Source organism: Heterocephalus glaber, unplaced genomic scaffold, assembly GCF_053883595.1.
Source record: "Heterocephalus glaber isolate CG9 unplaced genomic scaffold, H.glaber_assembly_v1.0 deba00000281, whole genome shotgun sequence".
In the NCBI taxonomy this organism is placed as follows: domain Eukaryota; kingdom Metazoa; phylum Chordata; class Mammalia; order Rodentia; family Bathyergidae; genus Heterocephalus; species Heterocephalus glaber.
Window position 1 is genome coordinate 8538378 of NW_028258139.1, and position 27079 is coordinate 8565456.

Genomic DNA, 27079 nt, shown 5'->3' on the forward strand with positions numbered 1-27079 from the left:
CAGATCTAGAAATGATCAGGAGAGCTGGAGACAGGAGTCATCAGAAGCCAGAGCATGAGGGGCATGCTTGCAAAGTTTGCTACCTCAAGCTCTGTTTGAGGGAGCAGAAGAAGCAATGTAGTCAGTAAGAAGAGGGATGCTCAGGCTGTAGGAGGAGGTAGGAGAGGGTCAGATGGCAGAGGGGAAAGGGTGATCTCAGGAAGATGAGGTGTGGACTAGGCATCTTGACTCAGGATGATGTCTGAGTAGAAGGGAATCCTGGGGTACGTAACTCAGTAGTTCACCCAGTGCTCCTTCACTGCCCCCAGGGACAGGTCCTTAGAAACCCTGATTAACCCCAGCAAACTGGCTCCTTCCAGGATCCTACCTCTTACTCCTGCTTCTGCATTCTCACCTCCAGATTCATCTGTCCTTTGTTTATCCCAATGACTACACCCGCCTGAGCCACATGGAGACCCATAACAAATGCTTCTACCAGGAAAATGCCTACTACCAGGACAGGTAAGTGGCCCCAGATGGGGTAGAACAGCAGTCAGGGGGCTGCCTGGGCTCTCGCAAGCGGCCACATGTGCCCTCCAGCCCAGGGAGCCTGTGTTCCTCCTGGGCATGTCTCACATGCACAACCATCCATGTGCACGTACACACACACACTCACACTCGCACTGTTTGGAGCCTCCTTGTGCCCAGGACTGAGTCTCGGGGCACCGGTTGCCCTTCCACACATCCCTGTCCCTGCAGGTTCAGCTTCCAGGAGTACATCAAGATTGACCAGCCGGAGAAGCAGGGGCCAGAGCAACCAGGTACAGAGTGACCACTGAGACTTCAGGCTGGGAGGGTGACCGTAGTCTTGTTTCTGGGGAAGTTCAGACCACACAGCCCTGCCTCCAAAGGGCTTAGCACCTAACTACATGGCTCTCCCTGCACTCAAGGGAGTAGAGAACCACACACCCACCCTTGCCTTCTTTACCAAGGTCCATGTAGGGCGTGGCCCTCAATAACAGCGTGCTAGAGTCAGGTGGACTGCTGGAGGCGCTCGCTATCCCTGGCACGCCATTTAAGAAGTTCTGCCATAGAGAAGCCTTGTCTCCCTGTGGGATTTCTTCTTGCTATTAAAGCATGGCTGGGACAGTTTATTGGATCTCTCAAAGGAACGAGGCACTTTGTATATTTGCTGTCTCTCAGTCTTCGTAACAGCCCTCTGAGAGATGGGTTTTTAAAGCCTTTATGTAGATTAAGAAAATGGGGTTAAATTTGGTTATGTAAATTGCCCAGGTTCACACAACAAGTGCCAGAGCCTGCATTTAGCCCCCCTCTGGACCCCTCGCTGTCTGTCACACAGGTGATCTCAGCTGTCTTGTGTATCTTGGGAAAAGGTTGCAAACTCCTGATATGAGGAATGATTATTATTAACAACAGGTTTTGAGGACAACCTTCTAGAAGAATCTCAGTATGAAGAAGTAGCAGAGGAGACGCCTGCCTCCCATGACCAGGACACCAAAACACGAGAGAGAAAACAAATGCCTACCTCCACCCCCAGGCAGGATGTCACTGACTACCGCCTTCGAAGCCTGCCGAAGCTCCTGGCCCGGCCTCCAGGGGACCTGCAGGTGCCCTTTCCCAAGCAGAATTCCACTGCTCCCTTCCCAGTGAGGAGCAGCGACACCCTAGTCCAGCAACCAGAAAAGAGGAAGCAAAAGCTCAGCCCTGTGCCCAGCCAAGACTCACCTCATTCTGACAAGTGGGCCCCTGGGCACCTGGCACAGAACCTACCTCTAATTAAGAGGCCTGAGCCCACAAGAAACAGCCCCGGGAAGACTCTGGAGCAGTCCCAGTGGCTGAAACAAGTGGACTCCTACATCGAACAGCAGAGAAGGGGTGATGAGTTGGAGCCTCTGGCCCCCAAAGAGGGGTGGCCGGAGGAGGAGGAGGTGGCAGCTGCAGATCAGGAGGGACCAGTGGAAGGAGAGGAAGAGGGGGAAGAAGAAGAGGAGGAAGAAGACATGAGTGAGGTGTTTGAGTATGTACCTGTATTTGACCCAGTAGTCAACTGGGACCAGACTTTCAGTGCGCAGAATCTGGACTTCCAAGCCCTGAGGACCGACTGGATTGACCTGAACTGTAACACTTCTGGCAATCTGCTGCTGCCTGAGCAGGAGGCCCTCGAGGTCACGCGGGTCTTCTTGAAGAAGCTCAGCCAGAGGAGCCGGGGGTAAGGTAAAGGGCTCTCTTGGGGCCAGGGCTGGGCCCGGTAGGGCCAGCCTAGAGAGCGGGCCCCTGGTGGCCGGGGGTAGGTTCTCCTGCTACAGGAAGAGAGGGACTTGACCCCCAGCCAGGCTTCTGGGCAGCGTAACCACCTGGTGCCCTGTCCCTGGCTGTGCTCCGCTCCAGTCAGCTCTTTGTTCCACTGTCAGGCAAAGCTCTGCAGTCCTCAGGTGCCTGGTCCAGAACACATGCTGAAGCCTGAAAAGTCTGGTACATGTGGTTTCCTCCTTGGACCAACAGGCAAAGCTAAAGCTAAAGATACAAATGAAGACTTCAGCTGTGGGTTGGAAGGGAGAGGGCAGGAGATGTGACTAGAGTTCTTTGGGTGTTTTTGTCATTCATCCATTTATTCATTCAACCAGTCAACTTTTTTTTGAGATAACATTTGTGTAGCATTAAATTCATCACTTTAGAGTGTAGAGTTGAGAGGTTTTAAATGTGTGTTCACCATTATGTGCATCACCACTCTCTAATTCCAGACCATTTCCATCACCTCATAAGAAACTATCCAGAAAGAGTCCCAGCTCCTGGGGGTGGGATGGGGGACTGAGGATTGTCCGAGCCCAGGAGTTCTAGGTCAGTCTGGGCTCCACAGCAAGAGCCCATCTCAAAAAAAAAAAAAAAGGATTTAAAGGAAACCCCACGCTCATGAGTGGTTGCTTGTCATTCTTCTCTACTCTAGTCCCTGACAAGCACTAATCTACCTTCTATCTCTACTAATTTGCCTATTAGGGACATTTCATGTAAATGGAATTGTAGTAAACCCCCAACTTATCGACGTTTGTAAGTTGGATTTGTTCATAATTTTGACAAAGCGAATCTTATACACACACCTTTGACACAGATATACAATATAAAGCATAAAAAAACAAATGCACACACAAAAATATGATAAATACACTATTTTTACTTTTACAGTTACCTTAACATGGTAACGTAGACACTCTGTGATTTGTTCACATCTATGAATGTTCATAATTTGAGGTCTGTTTGTATCTGTGAAAGTTCACAAGTTGAACGTTCGTAAGTCAGGGACTTACTGTGTATAATACGTAGCCTTTTATGGCTGGCTTCTCTCACTCAGCAAAATGTTTTTAAGGTTTATCCATATTATGGAATATGTCAAGCACTTCATTCCTTTGTATTTTTGAATAATATTTCATTGTATGGATAAACCAACTGGATGGCACTCCGGGCTACTTAGTGACTTAGTGAGACTCAAAATTTAGAAGAGGGCTTGGGAGTGTGTGAAGGTCTTGGATTCAATTCTCAGTACAAAAAAAAAGGCTGAGGCAAGAGGATCACTGCAAGTTCAAGGCCAGCCTGGGCTATGGAGTGAGTTCAAGGTCAGCCTGAACTACATAGTGAGAGCCTGTCTCAAACAAACAAAAAACAGGGCTGGGGATTTAGCTCAGTGGTACCTTACCTGCCTCATAAGCACAAGGTCCTGAGTTTGATCCTCAAACTGAAAAAAAAAAACCCAGAAAGAATCTAAATAAAAAATGAATACTTAAGTTTGTATGACAAGCCAGGCATGGTGGCACATGTCCGTAATCTTTGCATTCAGGAGGCCGGGGCAGGGAACAGGAGGATCGCTGTGAGTTCGAAGCCAACCTGGGCTACAGAGTGAGTTCAAGGATAGCTCGAACTATATAGCGAGATTCTCTCTCAAAACTATAACAACAACAAATTTTATGATGATTCATTTGCTTTTATGATGTTTGATTTCTTTTTTAAAAGGAAATTTATATTCTGAAATGTAGTTAAAATATGTGAGTTCTCAGGCAGAAAGATGTTTAACTTCTCAGGTTGCTATGCTCCAAGTCACACCTTTGTCATAAAGCTGACTCAACACGGTTAGTTGATGTGAATAGTTAATAAATAATGCTATTGACTTAAGTTTTCCTTCAGGGTACTTATAAATTATTTCGGTTCTCCACCAGTCATGTGATGACAATTACAGTACTGGAGATCAAACTCAGGGATGCTCTACCAGGGGGCTGTAACTCCAGCCTTTTCACAGGTATTTTTTACTTCGAGACAAGTTCTCACAGAGTTGCCCAGGCTGGACCCAGACTTTCAATCCTCCTGCCTCAGCCTCCCAAGTAACTGGGATTACCATACCCGCTTGCATTTTCACTTAACTTTTTATTATATTTTTTATTTTTTTGGTACCAGGGATCAAACTCGGGACCTTGCACTTGCAAAGCAGGCAGCGGAACCACTCAGCTAAATCCTCGGCCCCTCTTAATTTTTTATTTTAATAATTAATTGACAATCCATTTTTCCTGGCACTGGGGATTGAATCTAGGGAGCACCAGGCTACCCTCTAATCCTTTTTTATTTTCTTTGAAACAGGGTCTTGCTGAGTTTCCTAGGCTGGCCTCCAGCTTTTGATCCTCCTCCTCCCTCAGCCTCCCGAGCATGTAGCCCCACACTAAGTGTCATATTTTTACTTTTAATTGACCCATGGTAACTGTGCAGATTAATCAAATGTGAAACAACATTTTAATACGCCCATACAATGTGTCATGATAAGGGCAGGGAAATTGGCATATCTGTCACCTTAGACGTTTATTGTTTCTTTGTGTTGGGACCATTCAAAATGTTGTCTACTAGACATTTTGAAATAATCAATAATCTTTTCCTACCATAGCTACATGACTGTGCATTAGAAGTTATTCCTCTTATCCAGCTGCATCCCTGTATCTGTTAAGCATTCTGTCTCCATCTCCCCCTTCCCTACACCTTTCCTGGGCTCTGGTAGCCACTGTTCTACCCTCTGCTTCCATGAGATCAACTTTTTAGCTTCCTCATGTGAGTGAGGACATGCTGTGTTTGTTTTTCTGTGCCTAATTTACTTTACTTCGTGTAATGTCATCCAGTTCCATTCACACAAGTTGCATTCATTCCTTTTTATTGCTGAATAGTATTTCTCTCTCTGTGTGTGCACACGTGTGTGTGTGTGTGCGCACGCATGTGTAAACCTACCACATTGTTTTTATCCACTCATCTGTCAGTCGATGCTCTGGTTGATTTGATATCTTGGCTGTTGTGAATAGTGCTGCAATAAACATGTGAATCCAGGTGTCTCTGACATTACTGACTTCAGATCTTTGGATATGTACCCACTAGTGGGATTGCTGGTTCATATGACAGTTCTAGTACTACTTTGGGGTTTTTGTTTTGCTTTGTTTTAGTTTTTGGTTTGGTTTAGGTTTTGGGTTTTTTGTGGGGTTTATTTTTTGGGGGGGAGGATTGTTTGCTTTGTTTTGTTTTTAGTACTGAGTATTGAACCCAGGGACTTCACACTTAGTTACTGCCCAAGCCTCCTTTTTTGATTTTTTATTTTGAGATAAGATTTTTTTTTCAACTTCCTATTTTTATTCACTTCATTCAGAATTGTCTAAAGACGAGAGTACAAAGATGAATAGCATATAACCCTGAATTACATGTGATTCTTGGCCTTAGGGAGCTCACCTTCAAGAGGGATGAGAGACTGTCCATTTTATTACAGCACACTAATCACCGACATTGTTTTTCTGAATGTTAAATCCGTACATCATTAGAGAAGATGCATTTGAAGTAGGATATATTATCTGAAATGTATACTGGTATATATAATTATATTATGCAACGTTGTTTTACCTTGGACTCCTATAAAACGTAGCATAGAGTGAGTCATTTAAACAATAAGGATTTACTTTCTCATGACTCTAGGGGCTCGTAGTTGGAGATGATGGTGTCCACATGGTCCTATCTGCTGAAATCTTATCTCAGCTCACCTCTGGCTTCTTCTCCTTGCGGTGTCATGGGCCCTGTCCTCAGCTGTGAGCCTTGGGCAGCCGTAGCCCCCGCTGCCCGGAAGCCTCACTAGGTCACTAAACTGGCCAGGCTGGGCTCAGACTTGTTCATCTTCCTCCTCAGCCTCTCCAGAGTCCTCGTATTACAGAAGTGTATCACCCCACATTTATTTCTAGTTTTTGAGGAACTTCCACACTGTTTTCCTCAATGGCTGTACTACTGTACTTTCCCATCAACAGTACGAGAGTTCCTCTTTCTCCGTGTTCTCCTCTGCATGTTTTTGTTTTTGTTTCTTTTTGACACTGTGGTTTCGATTTGTATTTCCTTGCTAATTGGTGATGTTGAGCATTTTTTGTTTTGTTTTGTTTTGTTTTGGTACCGGGGAATCGAACTCAGGACCTTGAATTTACAAGGCAGGCAGTGGCACCACTGAGCTAAATCCCCAGGCTATGTTTTGTTTTGTAGTACTGGGAATTGAATTCAGGGGCCTTTGCACTGGGATATATACTTAGGCCTTTTGTTTTAATATATTTTATTTTGAGACCAGGGCTCACCAAATTGCTAAGTTGCCCAGGATAGGCTCAAATTTGAAATCCTCCTGCGTCGGCCTCTCAGAGTGCTAGGCTTACAAGCATGTCCCCCCAAGCCTGGCTGAGCTTTTTCTTTATAGAATCTTTGGCTATTTGCATATCCTCTTTTTAAAAATTTATTTTGCTTAGTTTTTGAGACAACATCTCATTATATAGCCCAGACTGGCCTTGAACTTGTGATCCTTCTACCTCAGTCTCCCAGCTGCTGGGATTATAGGTATGTGCCACCACCCCCAGCTGTGTATCCTCTTTTAAAAACTATTTATTCACACACGGGCATGGTAGGACATGCTTGTAAACCAGAGCACCCTGGGAGGCTGAGACAGGAGGATCACCAGTTTGAGTCCAGCCTGGACAATTTAGTGACTTAGTGAGACCCTGTCTCAGAATAAAATATAAAAAGAGGGGCTAGGGACATAGCTCAGTGGTAGAGTGTATCTGGGTTTGATTCCCAGTACCACAAAAACAAATAACAAAAGAGAAATGTCTATTCAGTCATTTGTGCACCTATAAATCAGATGACTTGTGTTTCTCTGTTCAGTTGTATAAGTCCTTTTGTTCGCTGGATACCCTGGATGTTGATCTCTTGTTTGATAAGTTTTGCAAATATTTTCTCCCATTTTTGAAGACTGTTGCATTACACTCTTGAATATTTCCTTTACTGTGTAGAAGCTTTTTAGTTGGATGTAATTCTGTTTGTCAACTTTTGCTTTTGTTGCCTGTGCTTTTGGAGTAATAGCCAAAGAATCTTTGCCTCATGCAATGTCTCAAAGTGTTTCCCCTGTGTTTTCTTTTAGAAGTGTCATAGTTTCAGGCCTTACATTTAAGTCTGATTCATTTTGAGGTTGCTTGTGGTTTTTTTCTGGTACCGGGGATCAAACTCAGGATCCCCGCTTGTGAGGCAGGAGCAGTGCCACCGAGCTAAATCCCTGGCCCTTGAGGTGGTTTTTGTCCTGGTGGGAAATAGGGGTCCAGTTTTATTCTTCTGCACATGCATATCCACTTTTCCCAGCGCCCTCTGTTGAAGAGATGGTCTTTTATCTAGTGTGTGTTCTTGCCATCTGTGCTGGATTTATTTCTGGGTTCTCTATTCTTTTCCATCAGTCTGTGTGTCTGTTTTTTATGTCACTACCATGCTGCTTGTGGTTTTGACTACCAGTTATCTAGTGACTGACGTTGAGCCAACCATTCAACATTTATATGATAATGCATTAGGTTTTACAGACTTTTATTTTATTTATTTTTTTTGGTACCGGGGATCGAACTTGGGTCCTTGGCTTGTGCAGCAGGCAGCGAAACCACTGAGCTAAATCCCCGGCCCTTTACAGACTTTTAATTTGAACAGAGCACTTTTTTTATGGACGGTCGGTTTCTCAGTGAGCCTCTTCACTGTGACCCCTCTTACTTGCCTCGTCAATCAACTCGGGATCTTAGAGCTGCAAACGTGCATGGAAGGCCAGGATTTAGCTCAGTGGCACCGAGCCTGCCTCTCAATCTCTCAATCGCAAGGTCCCGAGTTTGATCCCCGGTACCAAAAAAAAAAAAAAAAAAGCTCATGGAGACGTCACACCTCAGTAGCGCATTTCTGAAGATGGAGGCCATGAGATGTAGAGAGGTTGAGCATTAGCCTGAGATCCTACCCCTAGCCAATGGCAAAGCTAGGACATAAAGGAGGGTCTCCTGACAACGGGCCTGTAGGCTTCCAGCACAATGGCTGCCCTGGCACTGTGGGAGTCGTTACTCACACCCCACTCTGTGCACCACAGGAGGTACCAGCTGCAGCGCATTGTGAACGTGGAGAAGCGGCAGGACCAGCTTCGCGGGGGTCGCTACCTCCTGGAGCTCGAGCTGCTGGAACAAGGACAGCGCTCGGTGCGGCTGTCTGAGTACGTGTCCACGCGAGGCTGGCAAGGCGTCGATGCGGCTGGTGCGGAAGAGGCGGAGCCCCGGAACCTGCAGGGCCTGTTCTGGAACCTACACCCCCGGCGGCGGAGGAGGCGTGTCCTGGACGTCCAGGATCCCGAGCCCAAGCTGTGCTGGCCCCAGGGCTTCTCCTGGAATCACCGAGCTGTGGTCCACTTCATCGTGCCCGGTGAGCTCTTCGGGGCAGTAACCAGATTGTTTTCCCTGATTCGATCTCCCGTAAGAGAGGAGCTGAGGCTCAGCAAAGAAGGAAGGGCAGAGCTAAGACTAGACAGTGACGGGAAGGCTGGAGCGCCTTCATTCAGACTAGGTCTCACGGTTGGGCGTGATCGCCACCTGGGGTTATAGTTGAGGAAATACAACACAAAGAATACTATATAGAGAGGGCCCGGGATTTAGCTCAGTGGTTCTGCAGCCTGCCTTGCAAACGCAAGGACCCGAGTTCGATCCCCGGTACCAAAAAAAAAAAAAAAGAGAGAGAGAGAATACTATATAGAGTGGTTTTATTTATTTTTGGTGCTGGGGATGGAGCCCAGGGCCTTACACGTGCTTGGCAAGTGCTCTGCTACTGTACCACAGCCCAAGCCCTAAGTGGTTTTGATGATGAGAAGGAAAGACATAGCAGGCAGGGGTGTAACAGTGAGGTAGGACAGGAGACTGTGATAGTAAGACTGATTGCCAGAGCCTGGCGGGATTGCTGTGACCCCAGCCCAAGGCCCTCGACAGAGGTCCTCTCCTTCTGGTCTCCGGTGCTTTGCTCCTGGCTTCCCGGAAGTTGTGGTATCCTCACGGCAGGGGTCTGGTGGGGATTCCTGACTCATGATGGAGCTGAGAGCAGAGTTGTTCATCTTTCCTTACCTCTCTTTCTTTCTGCCTGGCACCCTGGGGTAGTGAAGAACCAGGCGCGCTGGGTACAGCAATTCATCAGAGACATGGAAAACCTGTTCCAAGTCACTGGTGACCCACACTTCAACATCATCATCACTGACTATAGCAGTGAGGACATGGATGTGGAGGTGGCCTTGAAGAGGTCCAGGCTACGGAGGTGAGGACACCCCCTACCCTCCACAGCCAGGGCGTAGCCTGGGCACCTCCTTCCTGAAGGCTTAGGGCTGCCAGGTCCAGGGTTGAGCTCCCCTACCTGGCTTTCCTGGATCCCAGTCTTCAGCTCTTTCCCAGGACTTCCCTGGCCATAACCTCACCCCAGGTGCATTTATCATCTCTATTCCAGGGGATCCCAGCAGCTGACTCCTAACACTCAGCCCTCCTTTCTCTCCTCTGTAGCTACCAGTACTTGAAGCTCAGTGGTAACTTTGAGCGCTCAGCTGGACTTCAGGCTGGCATTGACCTGGTGAAGGTAATTGGCCTGGAAAGGGATTGGAAAACTGGTTAAGAGGTAGAGAGAGCTTTGTGATATGTAAGGTAGCCAGGCCCTCAGTGGGGAAGGAAATAGTGACCTGGGAGCATTAGTCAGCTTTTCCCTTACTGTACAAATACCTAAGAGAATCATCTTTACAGGAAGGAAGGCTTATTTTCATTCATGGTTTCAGAGGTTTCAGCCCACAATGGGTTGGCCCCATTGCCTTTGGGCCTGTGGCAACACAGCACATCATGGTGGGAGAGGTGGCTGCTCACCTTGTGCTGGCAGGGAAGCAAAAAAGAGAGACAGGAAGAGCCCAGGGTCCTAATATCCCCTCCAAGGCCACATCTTCAATGACCTACTTTGTCCATAGGCCTCACCTCCCAAAGTTCCACCACCAGCCAATAGCTCACAGGCTGGGAACCAATCCTTAACACGGCCCTTTGGGGAGCACTGGTCCAGACCACAGCAGGGAGCATCCTCTCTGCTGTGCTGAGGTGGCAGAGTGGGACTAAGCAAATGACAGTGGAACATTTGCTCAACTGTCCAGGGTCCTCAGAGCCCATAACGAGTGGGGAGAAGAGCAGGGTTCACGGTTTGATGGTAAGAGCACTGCTCTGAGCTCTGGACTCTGGACCTCTGCCCAGTGGGCAGGTTTGTGCAGATTTGTGGGTCGTTCCAACTAGGAAGAGCTGTGCTTGCTTCAGCATCACATACAGCAATTAGGAAGAGCCCGAGGGTTCTCCCGGGAGTCCTGAGGGCCTGGTGACCCCGCTCTTTTGCCCCCAGGACCCTCACAGCATCATCTTCCTCTGTGACCTCCACATCTACTTCCCAGCTGGAGTCATCGATACCATCCGGAAGCACTGTGTGGAGGGCAAGATGGCCTTTGCCCCCATGGTGATGAGGCTCCACTGCGGGGCCACCCCCCAGAGGCCTGAGGGTGAGCCTCGGCCTGCGCTGGGGAGGAGGGAAGGCCTCTCCCGCCACGGTTCCTAACCTCAGAGCGGGAAGCAGCATGTGGGTACAAGTCAGCACCCCTTCCCAGCCCGCCCCTAGTGGACAGTCCACCAGAGAAGCACCTGCAGCGGTGAGCATTTCCTGCCCCTCTTCCCCTCATGTGCTCATCAGGCACAGAGGAAGCATCTACCATGTACCTGATGCTTCATCCTTGGAGGCTATGCATGTGTCCTGGCCAGAGGTGCCCTGCCTATAGAGAGGGAAGTGGACAGGGGCTGCCTGTCACATCTTACTAAGGCTGTCACCAGCCCAGGCTTACTGCTGCATTTGCTGACCCTGAACCTCAGGGGCCTTCCCCTAATAGGCAAGGGGTTCGCTCAACTGAGACAACTTTGAGGCCCTGCTTCCCCCACCCCTATCCCTCAGAAGAGCCTCTAGTACACAGCTAGAGGCCCCTACAGCCCTCCTCCTGGCCTCGTCTTGGCTCACTGCAGCTTCTTGGCTATCCACAGGCTACTGGGAGGTGAATGGGTTTGGACTACTCGGCATCTACAAGTCAGACCTGGACAAGATCGGGGGCATGAACACCAAGGAGTTCCGGGACCGCTGGGGTGGGGAAGACTGGGAGCTGCTCGACAGGTGACTGGGGAAGGTGGATAACCAAGGCAGCTGCTGGAACTGCGTTTGGCATGGTCCTCTGGGAAGGGACAGGGTGGGAGCAACCCAGCTGCACCCTGGGGTCGCACATCCCAGTGCTCTCAGATGGCTCACTCTCAGCTTATGTGTCCAGCAAAGGGGGATGACACTTCTGCTGTCTGTGTCACAGGGCTAGTGTGACCACTAAAGTTAAAGGTTGGTAAGCTGTCAGAGGAAACGCAGAGACCATTAAGCTGTACAAGTGCAAGTGGCAATGTTCTCAGCACCAGGCTGGAGCTCTGGACTGCTTACCCCAGCCAGGGCCAGCTCTCCTCCCTGCTAGCACTGCCTGGGGGAGGAAGCTGAAGTCAACATAGGCTAAGGTTAGGAAAGGTACTGGGGCCAGCAAGAGACGGTGTGACCATTCGGGGGCAGTGAGGTTCCCCAGGGCCGCTGAGTCCCTGGAGGCCACGGGTGAAGGAGCTTGGGCTGAGAGAAGCCAGGGACTTAGAACCGAGTGCAGACTGCAGGCTTGGCAGGGAGTGAGGTTGGGCAGTGGTGCTGGATTGTAGATGAGGGAGCAGCATGTGTAAGATTCCTCTTTGAAGAAATTTGCTGCCTCCAGGATGGTGGTGCACAACCCTAATCCCAACTCTAAAGAGGCTGAGGCAGGAAGATCAGCCAGCCTAGAGTATAGTGGTAGATCAACCCTGTATCAAAACAAACAAACAAAAAAAGAAGTTTGCACTAGAAAAAAGGGAAGGAAGGAGTGTGATACCTTGAGCTTTGATCCTAAGAGGAAGGAGCAAAGGAGAATAAGGGGGAAAGAAAAGCACAGTTGTTGCAAGGGTTCTGGGAGAGGTGGACAGGGGAAAATTGACCTTGACAAGGGGCAGAGTACAGTCACTGTCATGGGGTTCCTGTGCTTTGCAAGTGAGTCACACAAGTAACCTTGTTATCAGGTGTAAGTAGCCCCATTTTTCAGAGGAGAAGACCAAGTCATGGAGAGTAGTTAACAGTTTGCCCCAAACCTCTCTCACTGAAGTCTCAGAGGCCTAAAGCAGCCTGTTGGGCCGGGGATTTAGCTCAGTGGTTCCGCCACCTGCCTCGCAAGCGCAAGGACTGAGTTCGATCCCAGGTACCCAAAAAACCCCAAACAAATAAAAGCAGCCTGTTTATGGTTTTCCCCTAGAGGGAAGAAAGGAAAGGATGGTGACAACACTACGAGAATGAAAGGTGGAAAGGGAGGAGCTGAGGGGATGACCATAACTGTGATCTCATAAAGCTGGATCACAGCAGCCTGGAGTGGGATTTGGGAGGCTCCCATATCGAAGTTATGCCACCCTCGATCTTCATGCTGGGCTGTGTGTTTCAGTGCAGACCTCCAGCAGAATTCCTAATTCTCTTGCATTCTCTGAGGCCCAACAAGAAAGAAAACTGCTCCCAGTGGGCCACACATGTAGACAAGGAACAGGGTGGGCCAGGATGTGCTCAGCATCAGAGTGCTTGCCTGGCACGAACATGCCTTGGGGTCCATCTCTGGCACTGTAAAAAGAGAAAGAAAAAGAAAAAAGAAGGGAGGAAGGAAGGGAAGAAAAGAACTGAACAGAACAAAACAAGGCGGGCCTGAAACGAGCTGTCTGGCTCGAGTGCTCTGTCCCCATAGATATGGCAAAGTCTCAGCAGGCTGACCACAGTCACCAGGCCCTCGGTGTACGCTGGGCACTTGGTATCTGTCATCCCTGCGTAAGTGTATGTCTGTATCAGAGATGAAGGCTAGAGGTGTGGATATGTATATATAGACAGGCATATTTATGAAATTAGCATCCTCTTTCTAGAAGTAGTGAACAGGCTCTGACAGATGATGTCACTTGCCCAGTCGTGGAGCTGGAATTCTAGCCCTAGCCGGCTGGCTGGCTGGCTTCTCACCATACCTACTTCCTCTGCCCTGTAGGAGATTCCTGAGGAAGGAGGGTCTGAGGTCAGGGCTGAAGGGTCGATTCCCCGGGCCTAGAGCTCACCCTACCTCTCCCTCCTCAGAATTCTCCAAGCAGGCCTGGAAGTGGAGCGTCTCTCCCTCAGGAATTTCTTCCATCACTTCCATTCCAAGCGAGGCATGTGGAACCGCCGCCAAATGAAGATGCCATGAGGCCCATGGTGGGCCTGGCTGGACCCACTGCAGTGGCTCTTTGACTTGGGGTTGCTTTCCGGTCCCCTGCTCACTGCAGAGGAGGGGGAAGGCAGGGGAGCAGAAGGATGGCTGGGTCCCAAGAGGCCTTGTGCTGATCTCTCCATCGGGAGCTGTCCCTTCATGTGGAGACAGGTACCAGGGCTCCTCTGCCACTTGGTCAGCTGACAGAGATGGGATGGCTCCTAAGAAGATGGAGCAGTGAGGTCAGGGGAGAAGAGAATCCTCTCCTCGACCCTGGAGGTGCATTCCAGTGTCCCTCAGTGCTCACTGTAAGGAGTGTTGACATGAACTGCTGTGCAGACCTGGCATTGACTGGGGGAGCGTGTGCTGAGGGGGGATCCCCACTTGTAAACCTCAGGCCCATTTATGTGTTGCAGTGTGGCCCTTGGGCACTGTCCCTTCCAGCGGTGCTGGCCCCATATGGAGCAGTTCTGGCCCTAGCCCAGGCTCATGCCTTCCAAACACACATCTCTCCCGGTAGCTACCGAGCTGCTGGGCACCCTTAGGGCATTAATCTAACCCCTCCTGGTGGCACCAACTTGTGACTGGAAACACAGAGCTAGGGGTGCCTTCCTGGTCAGGGGAGTGGGGTGGGAGGTGGAGTCTGGAAGGCCGTGGGCCCATCATCACCAGTGGCTGGTGTATGGCCCTGCAAAGTGGGTAGAGTGAGGATGGCCAGAGAGAGATGCCCTTCCCCTCCGGGCTCACCCTGGGCAGAGGCCTCTGGAGAGACTGTGAATGCTGTGCAAAGAGAATTGGGACAGAATGTGGCAGCACTCCTTAGACTAAGGGTGTGGAGGCCAGGCAGAGAGGGCTAGAAACGGAAATAGGGAGGGCCCAGCCACCTGACCCTGTGTGGAAGCAGAGGACAGGGAAGAGGTGGCTGGGACCAGGGAGTAGAGGTATGGGGAAGTCCCTTCCCCAGGGGAGGGCGCAAGGGGTAGGAAGAACTGAGAAATGAAGCAGGTTCAGGAAATAGCCCTGGCCTTTGCAGTCTGTAGCCCCTCTTTCTGTCACCCAATGGTCACGCACTTGTCTTGCACTGGTAAACCCAGGTGCTCTTGTGGCTGGGGACTATTCTACTGCTGCTGCTGAACTCACCAATGTTGCATTTGGGTGCTTGCCCTTGAGCCCCAAGTGTGTGGCGGCCTACCTGCTCTGGGAAGGACTAGGGGAATGGCAGCAGGGTCCTGAAGCTGTTTGGCTGAGCCCAAGGTCCATGCGCCGACAGATGGCAGCATGTGGCACTGTGGGGCCTGCCCAGGGCATCTGCACACACCAAGAGCAGAAGCTTGGAACTTGGGAGACTGGAGCCCATGGAGATCTGGGGCCACTGGGAGAATCACTGCCTTCCTCTAAGGAGCCAGGTTAGGAGGTTGTGGCTTATGGATGCCCTATCTGCCCCTGGGCTATGGCTTTTTCTCATTCCTGACATCTGAAAAGGGCCCACAGGAAGCAGGTAGGGCTGCAGCTGGCCAGCTGGGGGCCAGGTTCTCTCTAGGCCTGCTCTCATTCTTGGCACTGCACTGGAAGGCCAGAACCAGTCCCAGCAGCTCTCCTGCTCTACTTCTTCTGATGACTGGGGCCTGCCCAGCCTGCCTGCACCTCTCTTTCCAGGCCAGTGCCTTGTGTTTGTTACTTCCACACCATCTGCCTTAAGGGGCCTGTCCCGGCCCCTGCTCTGTAGGGAAATGTCTTGGCTGGAGGAAGGGAAGACATTAACTAAATACAGCATCTTCTTTGAAAACAAATGGCTCCTGAGTTTTCCTATCACCCATTCACGGTAGGAGAGGGTGGGGCTGAGGGGCCCAAGGATCACATCTCTGTTCCTCAGCTCTCTGGGCCTTCATGGCCATGCTGAGGACTCTCCACCACCACCCTCCCCCCTTGCCGCTAGTTGGGTGTCTGCCCTGGTGGGAACAGCATTCTCTGTGCTGCGGCTTACTCAGAAGGGGCATGGAATTGTCCTCTTCCAGTATATCACAGTCCAGAAATGAAGGAATGTCCTCTCAGGAGGTTGACGGAGGTCTGCGTTTCTGCCTAGAAAGTCTGCAGACCCTCAGGATGAAGATGGCTACGTGCAGGGCAGAATGGTTTGGTGAGCAGTGGGGGAGCTGCGTGTGGCTTGTTCTAAAATAGCACATGGGGCTGGGGCTGTAGCTCAGGGCTGGAAAACTTACCTGGCATGCATTGGGTCCTGCGTCCTATCCCCAGCACCACACACACACAAAAAATAAATAATTTCTATTTGGGCTGGAGATGCCTTGTTTTTTTACAGGGGCAAATTGACTTTCCCAGTTATTTTCACCTAGGCAAAGATCAAAACTTATATTTTTAGATGCATGCTTAAAAGACACAGTTAACGTGAAAACGCAGAAAGGTTCCCAAAAAGGATCATGCGTATATAAGGTGTGATCAACAAATACAGTGAATGTTTAAATTTTTTGAAAAAGCTATTGTAGTAAAAGACACGTTGCTATTAATCCATCTCCGAATACTTCCCCTTACTTCAAACAGTCATCACATTGCTCTTGGCTCTTTCTCAAACTGTTCTGGATGGAGGTCCTCTTGCATGAGTGTCTTCAGTTGTGTTGTCATGGCTGCCTCCATGTCCTGAATTGATTGAAAGCTTTTACCTTTTGTGGTCATTTTGACTTTAGGGAAGATCCAGAAGTCTCACAGCCCCAGGTTTGGTGAATAAGGTGGATGAGGACACACCATAATGTTTTTAAGGAGTCTCCATTTTCATTGGATGGCACTCAGCCACAGCCTTCACTGTATTTTCGATCACTTCACAAAGATACTCATGAAAGAGGGCTTTGGGAATTGCTTCAGAAAATGGCAAGAATGATAGGATCAGTGTTTTTGAAGCAAGAGGGATTAATGGCAATGTGTCTTGGGGGGGGGGTTGCTGAGACAGCGTCTTGCTATGTAGCCCAGACTGGCCTCAAACTTACAGAGATCCTCCTGCCTCAGCCTGTTCCATGCTGAGATTACAGGCATTCACCACCACACTCAGCCACAATGTGTCTTTTACTGTAATAAATTCTTTAAAATTGAACCCTTCCTTGTATATTTTGATCATGCCCTGTATGCATCAGTCCAGAATTGATGCATCTGCAGTTGTAACAGATAATAGCTCTTTCTAGGACCCAGAGGGAGAGGGCATGTGGATGTCAACCGTGGTGTTGGAGCCTTCGCTGCTGCTGAAGACAAAAGATGACTCAGAATAGATTTGCAGGGGTCTTTATGGAGAGAAATAATTCATTTTACAGAAAGAGAAACAGGCCTGGAGCAGAGGGATGGAATGGGACAGAGTCGGAACCTGAGTCCTCAGGCTGGGCTTGCTCAGCCTGCAGCGCATCTGCGTCAGGGGCTGCTGCCTGGGTACAAGGGTTGGGAGAGCCTGAGTCTGAGCTCGGCGCTCCGGGTCAGGATGGGATCATTTAGCCCAGCAAAACCTCTCAGTTCAGGTACTGTGGGCAGGAACCAAAGGGATCTACACAGCTCTTTTGGAAGTTCTCCCAGCAGCTGTGGAAAATGCCTGTGAGCCTGGAAGATCTGGGAGGAAAGAGACAGGAGGGGTTCTAAGGCCGGTTCCTGTGGAGGAAGCAGGGAAGAGCAATGAGGAGGGCAGGCCAGACAGTGCTGCCCATGCCTGGACTTGCACAGAACTGGACAGGATGCTTCACCTGGGGACCCTACGGAAATGCAGGTGCTGGCTCAGTAGCTCCACAATGGGGCCAATGAGGCTGCACTTCCAGCCAGCACCTGGTGGTTTGGCTGCTGCTGCTGCTGGCCAGTGGGCCACAGTCTGAGCTGCAGGGCTGCTGGGCAGTGGCCAGGGGAAAGTCCACATCTGATCTTGCCAGGGGACAGAGCCAGCCACTAGCAACAGTGCCTCCAAGCCCATCTCAGGCTGGGAAAAAGTCTCAGCCCAAGACTGAAGGAGGTGCCAGCAGTGACGGAGAAGGGCACCCAGGGCAGGCTCTGTGGTGTCCGTTTCAGCACTCCAGATTCCCAGACCTATACGCTCCCCTTTTGCATGGCAGGGGACATCCCTCTGACCCCACACCTGCGAGCTGAGTGCAGGGCTGGCTTTGAGCCCTCGGGCCTGGCAACCCCCATCCTGGCCCTCACCTAGGTCCCAGTGGCTTCAGAGAGGATCCCTGGCAGCCCCAGCGGCCAGGAAGCCAGGCTTCTGTGCCCCAAAAGCTGTGATGAAAACATTGAAGACGACAGTGATGAAGACCAGGATGGTGGCAGCGTTGTTGAGCTGATTTAGTCTCCACTGGTTTTCCACTTCGTTCAGGTTCAGCCGTGCTATGGAGCAGTGGGGAGCAGGAGGTGGAGGTCAGAGTGGGGGCCACAGCCTGGAGCTTCCCTCCCACAGCTGCTAGGGTGGCAGAGAGCACAGAGGTGGTGAGGCGCTGGCTGAAATGCCTGTGCCCTTCTGGACCGGCATCTGAGGCAGCCATGTGGTGCTTCCAGAAACTTAAACTGGATCTTCTAAGAGAGAGTTGGAAAAGGCCCCTATGACACGGGTGGGAATGTACACAGAAAGCCACTATGGAAATCAGTACAGAGGTTCTTCAAAAAGCAAAATTAGGGCCAGGGATTTAGCTCAGTGGTTCCGGCGCCTGCCTCACAAGTGCAAGGTCCCAAGTTTGATCCCCGGTACCAAAAAACACAAAACAAAAACAAAAAAAAGCAAAATTAAGGTTCCATCGGACCCAACTATTCCCCTTCTTGGTACTGTATCTTCCTGGAAGAGTTTAAGACATAACAATGATATATGTGTTATAAATGTTCTATAAAGAACATAAATGTTCTAAAGCTTTTAAGTGGCCTATATGTCCACCGACAGATGAATGAATAAAGAAAATGTATTTATGCACAACAGAGTGCTACTCTGCCATAGACCATACCATTAAGTGAAATAAATCAGACATAAGCTTAAATATCATAACTTCTCATATATAAAAGAACCCAAAGTATAAATTATTTTTTAAAAAGACAGTAGAAAACAGGGAGATCTTTTGCAAATTCGAAAGGGATCCAGGGAGGGGAAGGAGGGAAGGGAGAATTTAAAAATTAAAATATGTCAAGTACATGTACCTACCCTCGAAGATGAATGTAAACATGTACTGCAAACACATACTAAAGAGACAGAGGGACAGAGTGCTCACAGCAAAGGTATTAGGAGCTCTACCATAAGCCAGTGAGGGTGGTCATTCCGCAAGCACTGTAGCGCATCCACCCTAAGGAGAGCAGGGCTAGCACAGTGGCTGCCCTCCAGGTATAGGACTTGTTGCTTGCACGTCTAGGTGCTGAGGGCTGACGTGGGTTAGTGAAGGGGTGAGAGGTTGGGGTGTGCAAATGCAGGACCCGCCCCAACCCTGGGCTCCTCACCGATGACCACGAGAAGGATTCCGATGACCACCTGCAGCAGTAGGGAGATGCTGATGAGGGCAATGAGGGCGGTGTAGTAGTGAGAGGATGGCCCGTGCTCCAGCACTGCCTTCAGCCGCGTGGCATTGGACATGAAGAGTGCCACATCCAGCATGCTCTCGGCCACACTCTTCTTGGTGGCATAATGGTTCAGGTTGATGGGCTGGTTCCTCCTGGGGTTGGGGTTCTCAGGCTGTAAGGGAGAAAGCACAGGATTACCTGGGGAGGGAAAGGAGCACATAGACTGGAAACAGGGAGAGGTGTTTTGTTCTGTTTCTTTGCTGGTACTAGGGATGGGAACCAGGGGCTCAGACATACTGCCCAAGTGCTCTCCACTGAAGCACATCCCCAGCCCTAACCCCACTTTTTTATTGAGATGGGATCTCACTAAGTTGCCCAGGCCATCCTTGAACCTCCTGACCCTGCCTCCCAAATATCTGGGTTTGCAAGTGTGCCTGGCTCATTCCAGATCTTTTTAAAAAATTATTCTTATTCCAGTTCTTGTTAGGGGACATTCCTCACTCTGACTTTTCTTCAGAGGACTTTTTCTTTTTATGAGATTGAAGCTCTCACTATGTTGCCAGGGTTAGTTCAGAACTCCTGGGCTCAAGCAAACCTCCTGCTTCTGCCTCCTGAGTATCTGGGACGACCAGTGCACTACTTCTTGGCTGAGGAGAAAGATTTTAATGCCTTCCCAAAGCAGGTGGGAATTGCCCTTGCTGTCCATGGTGATGCCCTGGTCAGTTTATGGCCTGGGGGGAGAAAGGAGTGAGGGCCGGAAGAGAGAATTCTTCAAGCCCTTTGAGTTCTGAAATGATGCTGTTGTTTCGATTTCTGTTTCACAGAGAGCCACGCCTTCCCTCAGATGTTCATGTATCTAGTTGAAGAAAGATAACAGAAAGAGATTTGAGTCTTGGGTGAAATGGAAAAGTCACCCCCTGTCCCAGCATGCATGATCCCTAGGGAGGGTGCACAGCTCAGTAAATGAAACACAGGCTGCATTTCACTCCCACACGGTCCCTAAATCATGAGCCTGGAGCCTTACTCCTGCTCAGGCACACACCAGCCATGGAATATGGGCTGTCGGAATACATGTATGCATGCAGGCACATACACACATGGTAGTGCATGCTAGTTCAAAGCTATTAATTCAGCTTTTCTCTAGGATTTATTGATGTGTATTATACATTTGATTTTGCTGTATAAAATAAAGCTCTTGCCAGGTGTAATGGTGGACACCTGTAATCCTACCACTTGGGAGTCTGAGGCAGGAGGATTGCCTGAACTGCATAGTGAAACCCTGTCTCAAAAAAAAAAAAAAAAAGCTTTTTTTCTCAAGAGGCCACTAACTCCGAAAGTGGAGTTCCAATGCAGGCCATATGGTGTGGGCCTCTGGTTTGGGCCAAGAAATTTAGACTGGATTCTGCAGGCAATCTGCAATCGTTTAAAAAAGCTTGGGAGACTGTTTCAGTGGTGATGCTTGGGATAGATTGAGCCAGGAGGGACCAGAAGCAGGAAGACTCATTTAAAAGCTGTGGTCTTAAGCTGGGCATGGTAGCCCAGGCCTGTAATCCCAGCACTTGGAAAGCTGAGGCAAGAGGATCACAAATTTGAGGCAAGCCTGGGCTACACAGCAAGACACTGTCCAAAACTACAACCCCAAAAGTTATGGTCTTGATTTGGGCTCATTGTGACAAAGAACAGAAGTGGAGTGGTGACGAAAATAGAAAAGAAGGTCTTTGAAAGGTGTTACAGCTTAGGGGTAGGGAGGCTGCCCAGATCACCGCAGTAGGACAGGTAGCAGCTGAGGGGATGGATGGACTGGTAGGAGTGAGGGACAGATGGAGTGGCGGGTGGGTAGATGGATGGATGGAGACATAGATAGGTGAATGGGACAGGCTTCAGAAGGCTTGGATGCTTCTTACACTCAGTGTGACCCAAGCACTTCTCTGTAACTCCAGTAATTAGACAGCCTGGCTGATAGAGAAAGGGCTATTTAGCCAGAGCCTTTGGGATTTAAAAACCCTCAAGATACCCTGAAATGCAGTGGTCTCCAAACTTTCTTTTGTTGGGGAGGGGGGCACCGGGGATCAAACTCGGGACCTTGCACTTGCTAGGCAGGCGGCGGAACCACTGAGCTAAATCCCCGGCCCCGAAATAGAAAAATTTGGAAAGATTACCTAAAATATAGATAGAAATTGAATTTCTGGTGCCTTTCTCTCTCCCTTTCGAGGACCCGTACTCTATTTCTTTGAATGCTGTATTTGTTAAACTCTATCTAATAAATCCTGTTATGCCTCTTTTAAAAAGTTGCATTTTCCAATTATATGCCCACAGACAGTCTTGAGCACCCTGTTTTGAAGCCCAGCACTAATCCGCAAGCCTGGCTGCAGACGGCACCACACCTCTCAGCCCCACAGCAGGGCCCATGCCCAGTCCTCCCATGCTTGGCCTTCGAAGCTTGACTCCAAGTCACCCTCCTCTTCTCCCCTCCATTCCGGAATGCGTGGTCCCTTGCCCCCCTTGCCAGGAAGATTCACATAGCCATAGTCAAGGCAGCGCTGGGCCATGGGGTGCCAAGGAAGAGCACCCCGGGGGGGCCGCTGTCCCCTGGGGCATCCTTAGAGGATCCAAGTTCCCATGCACTCTCCTCCTGCTACCAGCTCTCGCCAGGGCAGTTCCCCGTGCAGGGGTTGCCACTATCAAAACGTGTGTGTACTCAACTTCTGGGCAGGGTGGGGCACACAGAGGGCACTCGGGAGCGTGCACTTTGCCCAGTGGAGCTGTCTGCACACTTTCCCCCAGAGAAAGAATGGAGCCCTCTGGACACTGTCCCCTTCAGCACAGACAAAACGCAGTCCAGGCAGGCACTGGGCTGTGATCACTCTCAGGATGAATGAGGCGAAGTTGCTGCCTCTCTCCCGGGTCCCTGGGGAGCAGCGGCCCTTGAAGCTGCAGGCCCCTCGCACCAGGCCTTGGCCGCCAGTCATTTCTCACAGCCCCCAGATCAGACTGGGGCTCAGAGCCCTGAAAGTTAAGGAGACCGGGCTGTAGCCATGGAAGGGATGGGATGCTCCCCGTTTCTTCTCTGGGCGCCCCTTTGGGGTGTGTGAGAGACACGGGCCTGCTTTCATTTTCCTCATTTGTTGTTGCCTCTGTTGTTCTTGTTTTTTGCTGTGCTAGGGATGAATCCAGGGCCTCATAGGTGGTAGGAAAGTGCTTTTTTCCTGAATTGCATTCCCAGCCCAGAACTTCTTTTAACTGAGGATGCTTTTCCGGGGCCTGTGTAAGGTGCTGGGCAACCCCGCGGACCCGTCCTCCCAGTCTCTCCAAGGCACCATTTCTTCAGAGTGTCCACACGGTGGCGTGCAAAGTCCAAAGAAGTTACTCCGGCCCCCGGGGCAGGATGGTGTTTCTACACCCAGGAATCCAGCACAGGACAAGTCTATGGGAAAGCTGGATTCCTGGAAAGCCTAGGGCAGGACCCCGAGTAGGACACAAGTCCGAATAGCAACCTGAAACCCACCAGGCAGAGGTGTCAAAGGAGAGTTCAAAAATAAGCTGGGAGTGGTGGCACAGCTACTTGGGAGGTTGGGGCAGGAGCAAAAGTTTGAGGCCAGCCTGGGCAATTTAGTGAAACTTTGTCTTACAGTTTTTTAAAAAACTGATTTTTAAAAAGGGCTGAGAATGTAGTTCAGTGGGGAAGTGAGCCCACTTCAAGCCCCAGTGCAATCAATCAGTCGATCAGTCCAGTACTGAAATGGGACCAGGGCAGGGAGGGGAAACACTGGAGGCGCAGGAGGGATGCCCAGGATGACCTGTAGCCTGGGAGGTGAAAGTTAGAAGGAGGCAGCCATGCGACCCTGGGTGAATTTGCCCTGAGAGGGGTCCCCTAATAGTAACATCTTTAAAAAGAAGGGAAAGGGTTTTCTTAATCCTGCTGGGCCAGTTTAGGTAGGTGTAGCCCAGCTTGAGCTTGTACTTGCTCAGTGGCAAGGATGAATAAAAGCCCCTGAGATAAACCTGCAGGATGCCATCCTTTTTACCCACAGCCCAGAGTCTGGGAGCAACCTCACCAGAGGTCAAAATGAAAGAGGAGAATGGATGGGTGGGCAGCGTGGCATTGTCCCTGCCTCAGAGGAGCTGGCCCTTTAAGGCTGGCCCAGTCCAGTGGAGCAAAGGCCCGGGAATGTGGGCTGGCCAGGGAATCTGAGCCACCCTGCATGAGTCATTCATGTTTCAAAGCTCTGAAGGCTCTGAATCACTGGCTCCCATTCGTTGCCCTCTCCTGGCCCCGGCCCCTCTGGGCCTGAGGGGCAGGCTGCTGGGCTGTTTGCAGGAGCTGGCCCCAGTGGGCACGCAGGCCATGGCTGGAGGCCTCCTCCCAGCCCAAGCCCACATGTCCTCAGCCCTCCTGGCACTTCTCAGGGCAGGGGTCATGGGCCTGGGCTCTGGCTTCCGGTGGCCCTGCCCTGGGCTTGGAACTTCAGTGCTGTTTCCATTGCCCTAAGGCTGGAAGAGAATCTCAATGCTGGAGAGAGACTGAATGACACTTTGTTCCTCCTGGAGGAAAGACGGAATCCAAGCTGTTCTCATTCCTGCCTCAGTCTGATCAGTCTCTCAATGACCCTCTGTCTCTCAGCTTCTTTCTTGGGGCTTATTCTCTCCTGCTAGTCCCTTTCACTCAATGACTGTGGGACCTTGAGCCAGGGGCCCATTTCCTTGGGCTTTTGGAGCCCCTGTTCACAGTGCACAGACTTGTGGGAGAGGTCACCCTCTGGGTTCCTGCCAGCCACTGGCACCAAACACTGGACGGTGTGCTGGGTGATGAGCTGAGCAGGCCTGGGAGCCAGGGAGTTGGAGGCAAACCCAGAGTTCTGTTCTGGAGCCAGGGGGTGGCTGCACCCACTAAGAGTCTGGTGGTGGGGTGGGGACCATACTGACCACTCCATCTGTTTCCCACTTGGTCACTCCTGGCCTGTCCCACACTCTCATTTCCCTCAGACTTCTCTGCCACCAGGCCCTCCTGCCAAGCCCGGCTCCAAGGCTGGTGTGGATTCCATCCTGTGAAGTCACGGGTTGCTCCATTGTTCCGCCAGACAACTATTTATCCCTTAATCTTTGCTGGCCTATATTTTTGTTTCTTTACAAAACTAAAGTTGGATAGGAAAGGAATGCTTCTCTTAACAGAAAAGTAAACAGCTTTTAACACTGTTTACTGACCTTGTGGTCAGTGGAGACCAGAAGCTCCAATAGATCATTCTGTCCTTTCTTGGAAACAAGATTACACGGATGTTGTCCCTGAGGGTCATAGAGGTTGGATAAGTAACTGTTCTACCCTGAAGCCGAGGGACCCCACTACACAGTGTGTTCAGGACCTAGAGCTGGGAGGGGGTGAGGGCCCTGTGGAGAAAGTGCAGGCCCGAAGTCCTGACATTTTGGTTCAAATCCTGGCTCTGCATGCCTCTAAACCAGTTACTTGGAAGACTGAAGCAGGAAGATGTTGAGTTTGAGGCCAGCCTGAGCAACTTTATGAGACCCTATCTCATATTAAAAAATAAAAAGGCTGAGGGTACAGCTTGGTCAATGGTAGAGTCCCTGGGAGTCAATTTCCAGTACCAAAAAAAAAGTCCTACACGTGTGAACAAGTGGGTTCCCCTCATGGACCCCATATCTGTGAGGCGGGGGGGAAGGGGTTGAGTCCTTTCCAGCCAGAGTGCTCTAGGAATGAGGAAGCCCCTCATCCGAGGGGAGGGGCTGGGGGCCGAGGACATCCCCTGAGCAGAGCAAGGGCTAGGCAGCCATGGGTCAATGAGTCACTCTGGCCCAGGCAGCTCCAGGGCTCTGGTGACCTTTGGATAAGTCACTCCTGTCAGCCCTGAGAAGAGCCACATGGCAGCCTTTCTGTGCATCAGCTCTGACTCGGGGTCACAAAGAACATAGGCCCAGAGGGATGGTGGCCTCAAAATGACCAGCAGCCTGGCCCAGCCTGGCACACTGGAAAAGGATGAACGGATCTGAGTGACGTACTATGCCAGTTAGCCTTTGCTAAGGTGTCCCCTAGGACCTGTGAGAACTCAGTCTGGGTGATGGTCTGTCCCACCCTGCATGCACACAGGCGGCCCCAAGACTCTGAAATGATATGGCTCCCATGTACAGCATGCATACTTGTGCCTGGCACAGGTTCACACAAGTTCTGAGTCACCTTATCTGGTGCTGGCAGCAGCTCTGGGAAGTCAGGAGGGCATTACCATCGCAGTTGAAAAATATGGAAGTTCAACAGAGCTCAGCTGACTTGCCTAAGATCACACAGCAGTTTTTACCCCAAGTGCCTATGTGCCAGAGCCTAGAGTTTAACCTTTGCCCTCTGATGTCCCAGAAGGTAAAGCACACTCGCCACCTCCCAGGAGCTTGGGCTCTAGAGATGCACATGCGCCTCCAGAGGGAAGAAGACATGGCTGTAGTCCAGTGAGGATAACGCTCACTTGCTTCTCTGCTGAAGTGAGACCCGCTCCAGGCTTTTTGGCCCCTGCAGCCCCCCACCTTGTCCAAGCAAGCCCCTGAACCTCTGTGGGAGAGAGACGAAGGCACTGGTTCAAGCTGGTAAGAGCAGACAGAGGTAGCTGGGAGGGTAGGGTTGAGAAAGAATCACCCTCCCCTAGCTAGGAATGGACCCCAGGGCGTCCTGCACGCTACACAAGTACTCAAGCCCAGCCACACCTCCAGCTCTGTCTTTTTTTGAATTTTGAACCATGTGAATGTTTGAACTATCTAAAAACACAAATTTCAACGGAAAACAAATACGTATCCCCCAAAGGCCAATAGTGAAAGTAAATAGAGGACTGGGGTGTGGCCGAGTGGTAGGGTCCTTGTCTAGCAGGCCCTGGGTTTCATCCCCAGGGCCAGAGAGAAAGATCCAACTGCAAAGTACTAAAGGAATAGAAGAGAGAGAAATCTCTTCCATTTAGGGTTAGACTCCCACCTGTGGGCCTAGAGGCATTTATTTTAAATACATTCTGACTCAGGGCCTATCCCAGCCCAAAGTTTACCGTCTTAGCTTCTCAGCTGTCCCTGGAGCTGTGAAAGGCCTGCATTTCTCCTGATCCCCTAGCTCTCACCAGCAAGCTGCACCAGCCTCTCGGGGCCAGAGATGCTCACACAAGTCGGCCACCTTTGGGTCTCCAGGGTCTCTGCTCTCAGTACCTGGGCTGCAGACCAGCCCACCCTTCTCTAGCTCGGTGCTCCTCCCACCTAGGGAGAGGGCAGATGGCGAAGGCTCTGTCTGTGCCAGGAGCAGCAGTGCTCAGAAGCCAGGGCCACACCAAATTACTCACTGTTCCCTGAACACACCCCACACTTCCTGGCTGTTGCTGAAGGCCTTTCTCCCCCTGCCCTGGGGACACCACCTCCTTTCCAGAACTAGGCTCCACTCGAGCTCCAGAGGGCCCTGCTTGAAGGAGGCCACCACTCCCTGGTCTGCGCTGGTCTCGGGCCTTGTTTAGGCCTCTGAATGGCTCATTCCACTGACTTTTGTCACTTGAACCCCAGATTTCATGTTCCTGGATGCCCACAGTGCCTAGCTGAACACCTCAGTGCTGTGACAGTAGCACTTTTTCTCTTTCTCTCTCTCTTTCTTTCTTTCTTTTTCCTTCCTTCCTTCCTTCCTTCCTTTCTTTCCTTCTTTTTTTCTTTCAGCTCTGGGGATCAAACCCAGAGCCTTGAGCTCTACCACTTAGCTGCATCCTTAGCCTAGCACTAAATTTTTTATTCAAAGAGTTACTTTGGCCAGGTATGGTAGCACATGTCTATAATCCCAACTATTTGGGAGGCTAAGGCAAGAGAATCACAAGTTTGAGGCTAGCCTGAGCAATGTAGCGAGACCTCTCAAAGTAAAAAAAATAA

General features: G+C 50.5%; 2 protein-coding genes across 9 annotated transcripts in view; one reads left to right on the plus strand and one right to left on the minus strand.

Moving 5' to 3' along the window:
- The window catches only part of B4galnt3 (beta-1,4-N-acetyl-galactosaminyltransferase 3), a 99570-nt gene extending 82783 nt beyond the window's left edge, over positions 1-16787 (plus strand). The window contains exons 12-20 of one of the 2 annotated variants that reach the window (XM_004837568.2): positions 401-501; positions 739-800; positions 1417-2209; positions 8423-8748; positions 9471-9624; positions 9864-9936; positions 10729-10882; positions 11412-11538; positions 13576-16787. In XM_004837568.2, the coding sequence (XP_004837625.2) occupies positions 401-501; positions 739-800; positions 1417-2209; positions 8423-8748; positions 9471-9624; positions 9864-9936; positions 10729-10882; positions 11412-11538; positions 13576-13684 (1899 nt within the window). In that variant the 3' untranslated portion in view covers positions 13685-16787. Of the gene's footprint in view, positions 1-400; positions 502-738; positions 801-1416; positions 2210-8422; positions 8749-9470; positions 9625-9863; positions 9937-10728; positions 10883-11411; positions 11539-13575 lie in introns of those variants that run through there. The other variant, XR_015440769.1, reaches the window with a different exon arrangement.
- Positions 16788-16956: 169 nt separating this feature from the next.
- Ninj2 (ninjurin 2) overlaps positions 16957-27079 on the minus strand; it is a 93057-nt gene continuing 82934 nt past the window's right edge. For 6 of the 7 annotated variants that reach the window (XM_021249152.2, XM_013068710.3, XM_013068703.3 and 3 more), the window contains 3 exons: positions 19139-19370; positions 17867-18049; positions 16957-17326 (listed from right to left, as the gene is read on the minus strand). In XM_021249152.2, the coding sequence (XP_021104811.1) occupies positions 17883-18049; positions 19139-19370 (399 nt within the window). In that variant the 3' untranslated portion in view covers positions 16957-17326; positions 17867-17882. Of the gene's footprint in view, positions 17327-17866; positions 18050-19138; positions 19371-26226; positions 26416-27079 lie in introns of those variants that run through there. The other variant, XM_021249167.2, reaches the window with a different exon arrangement.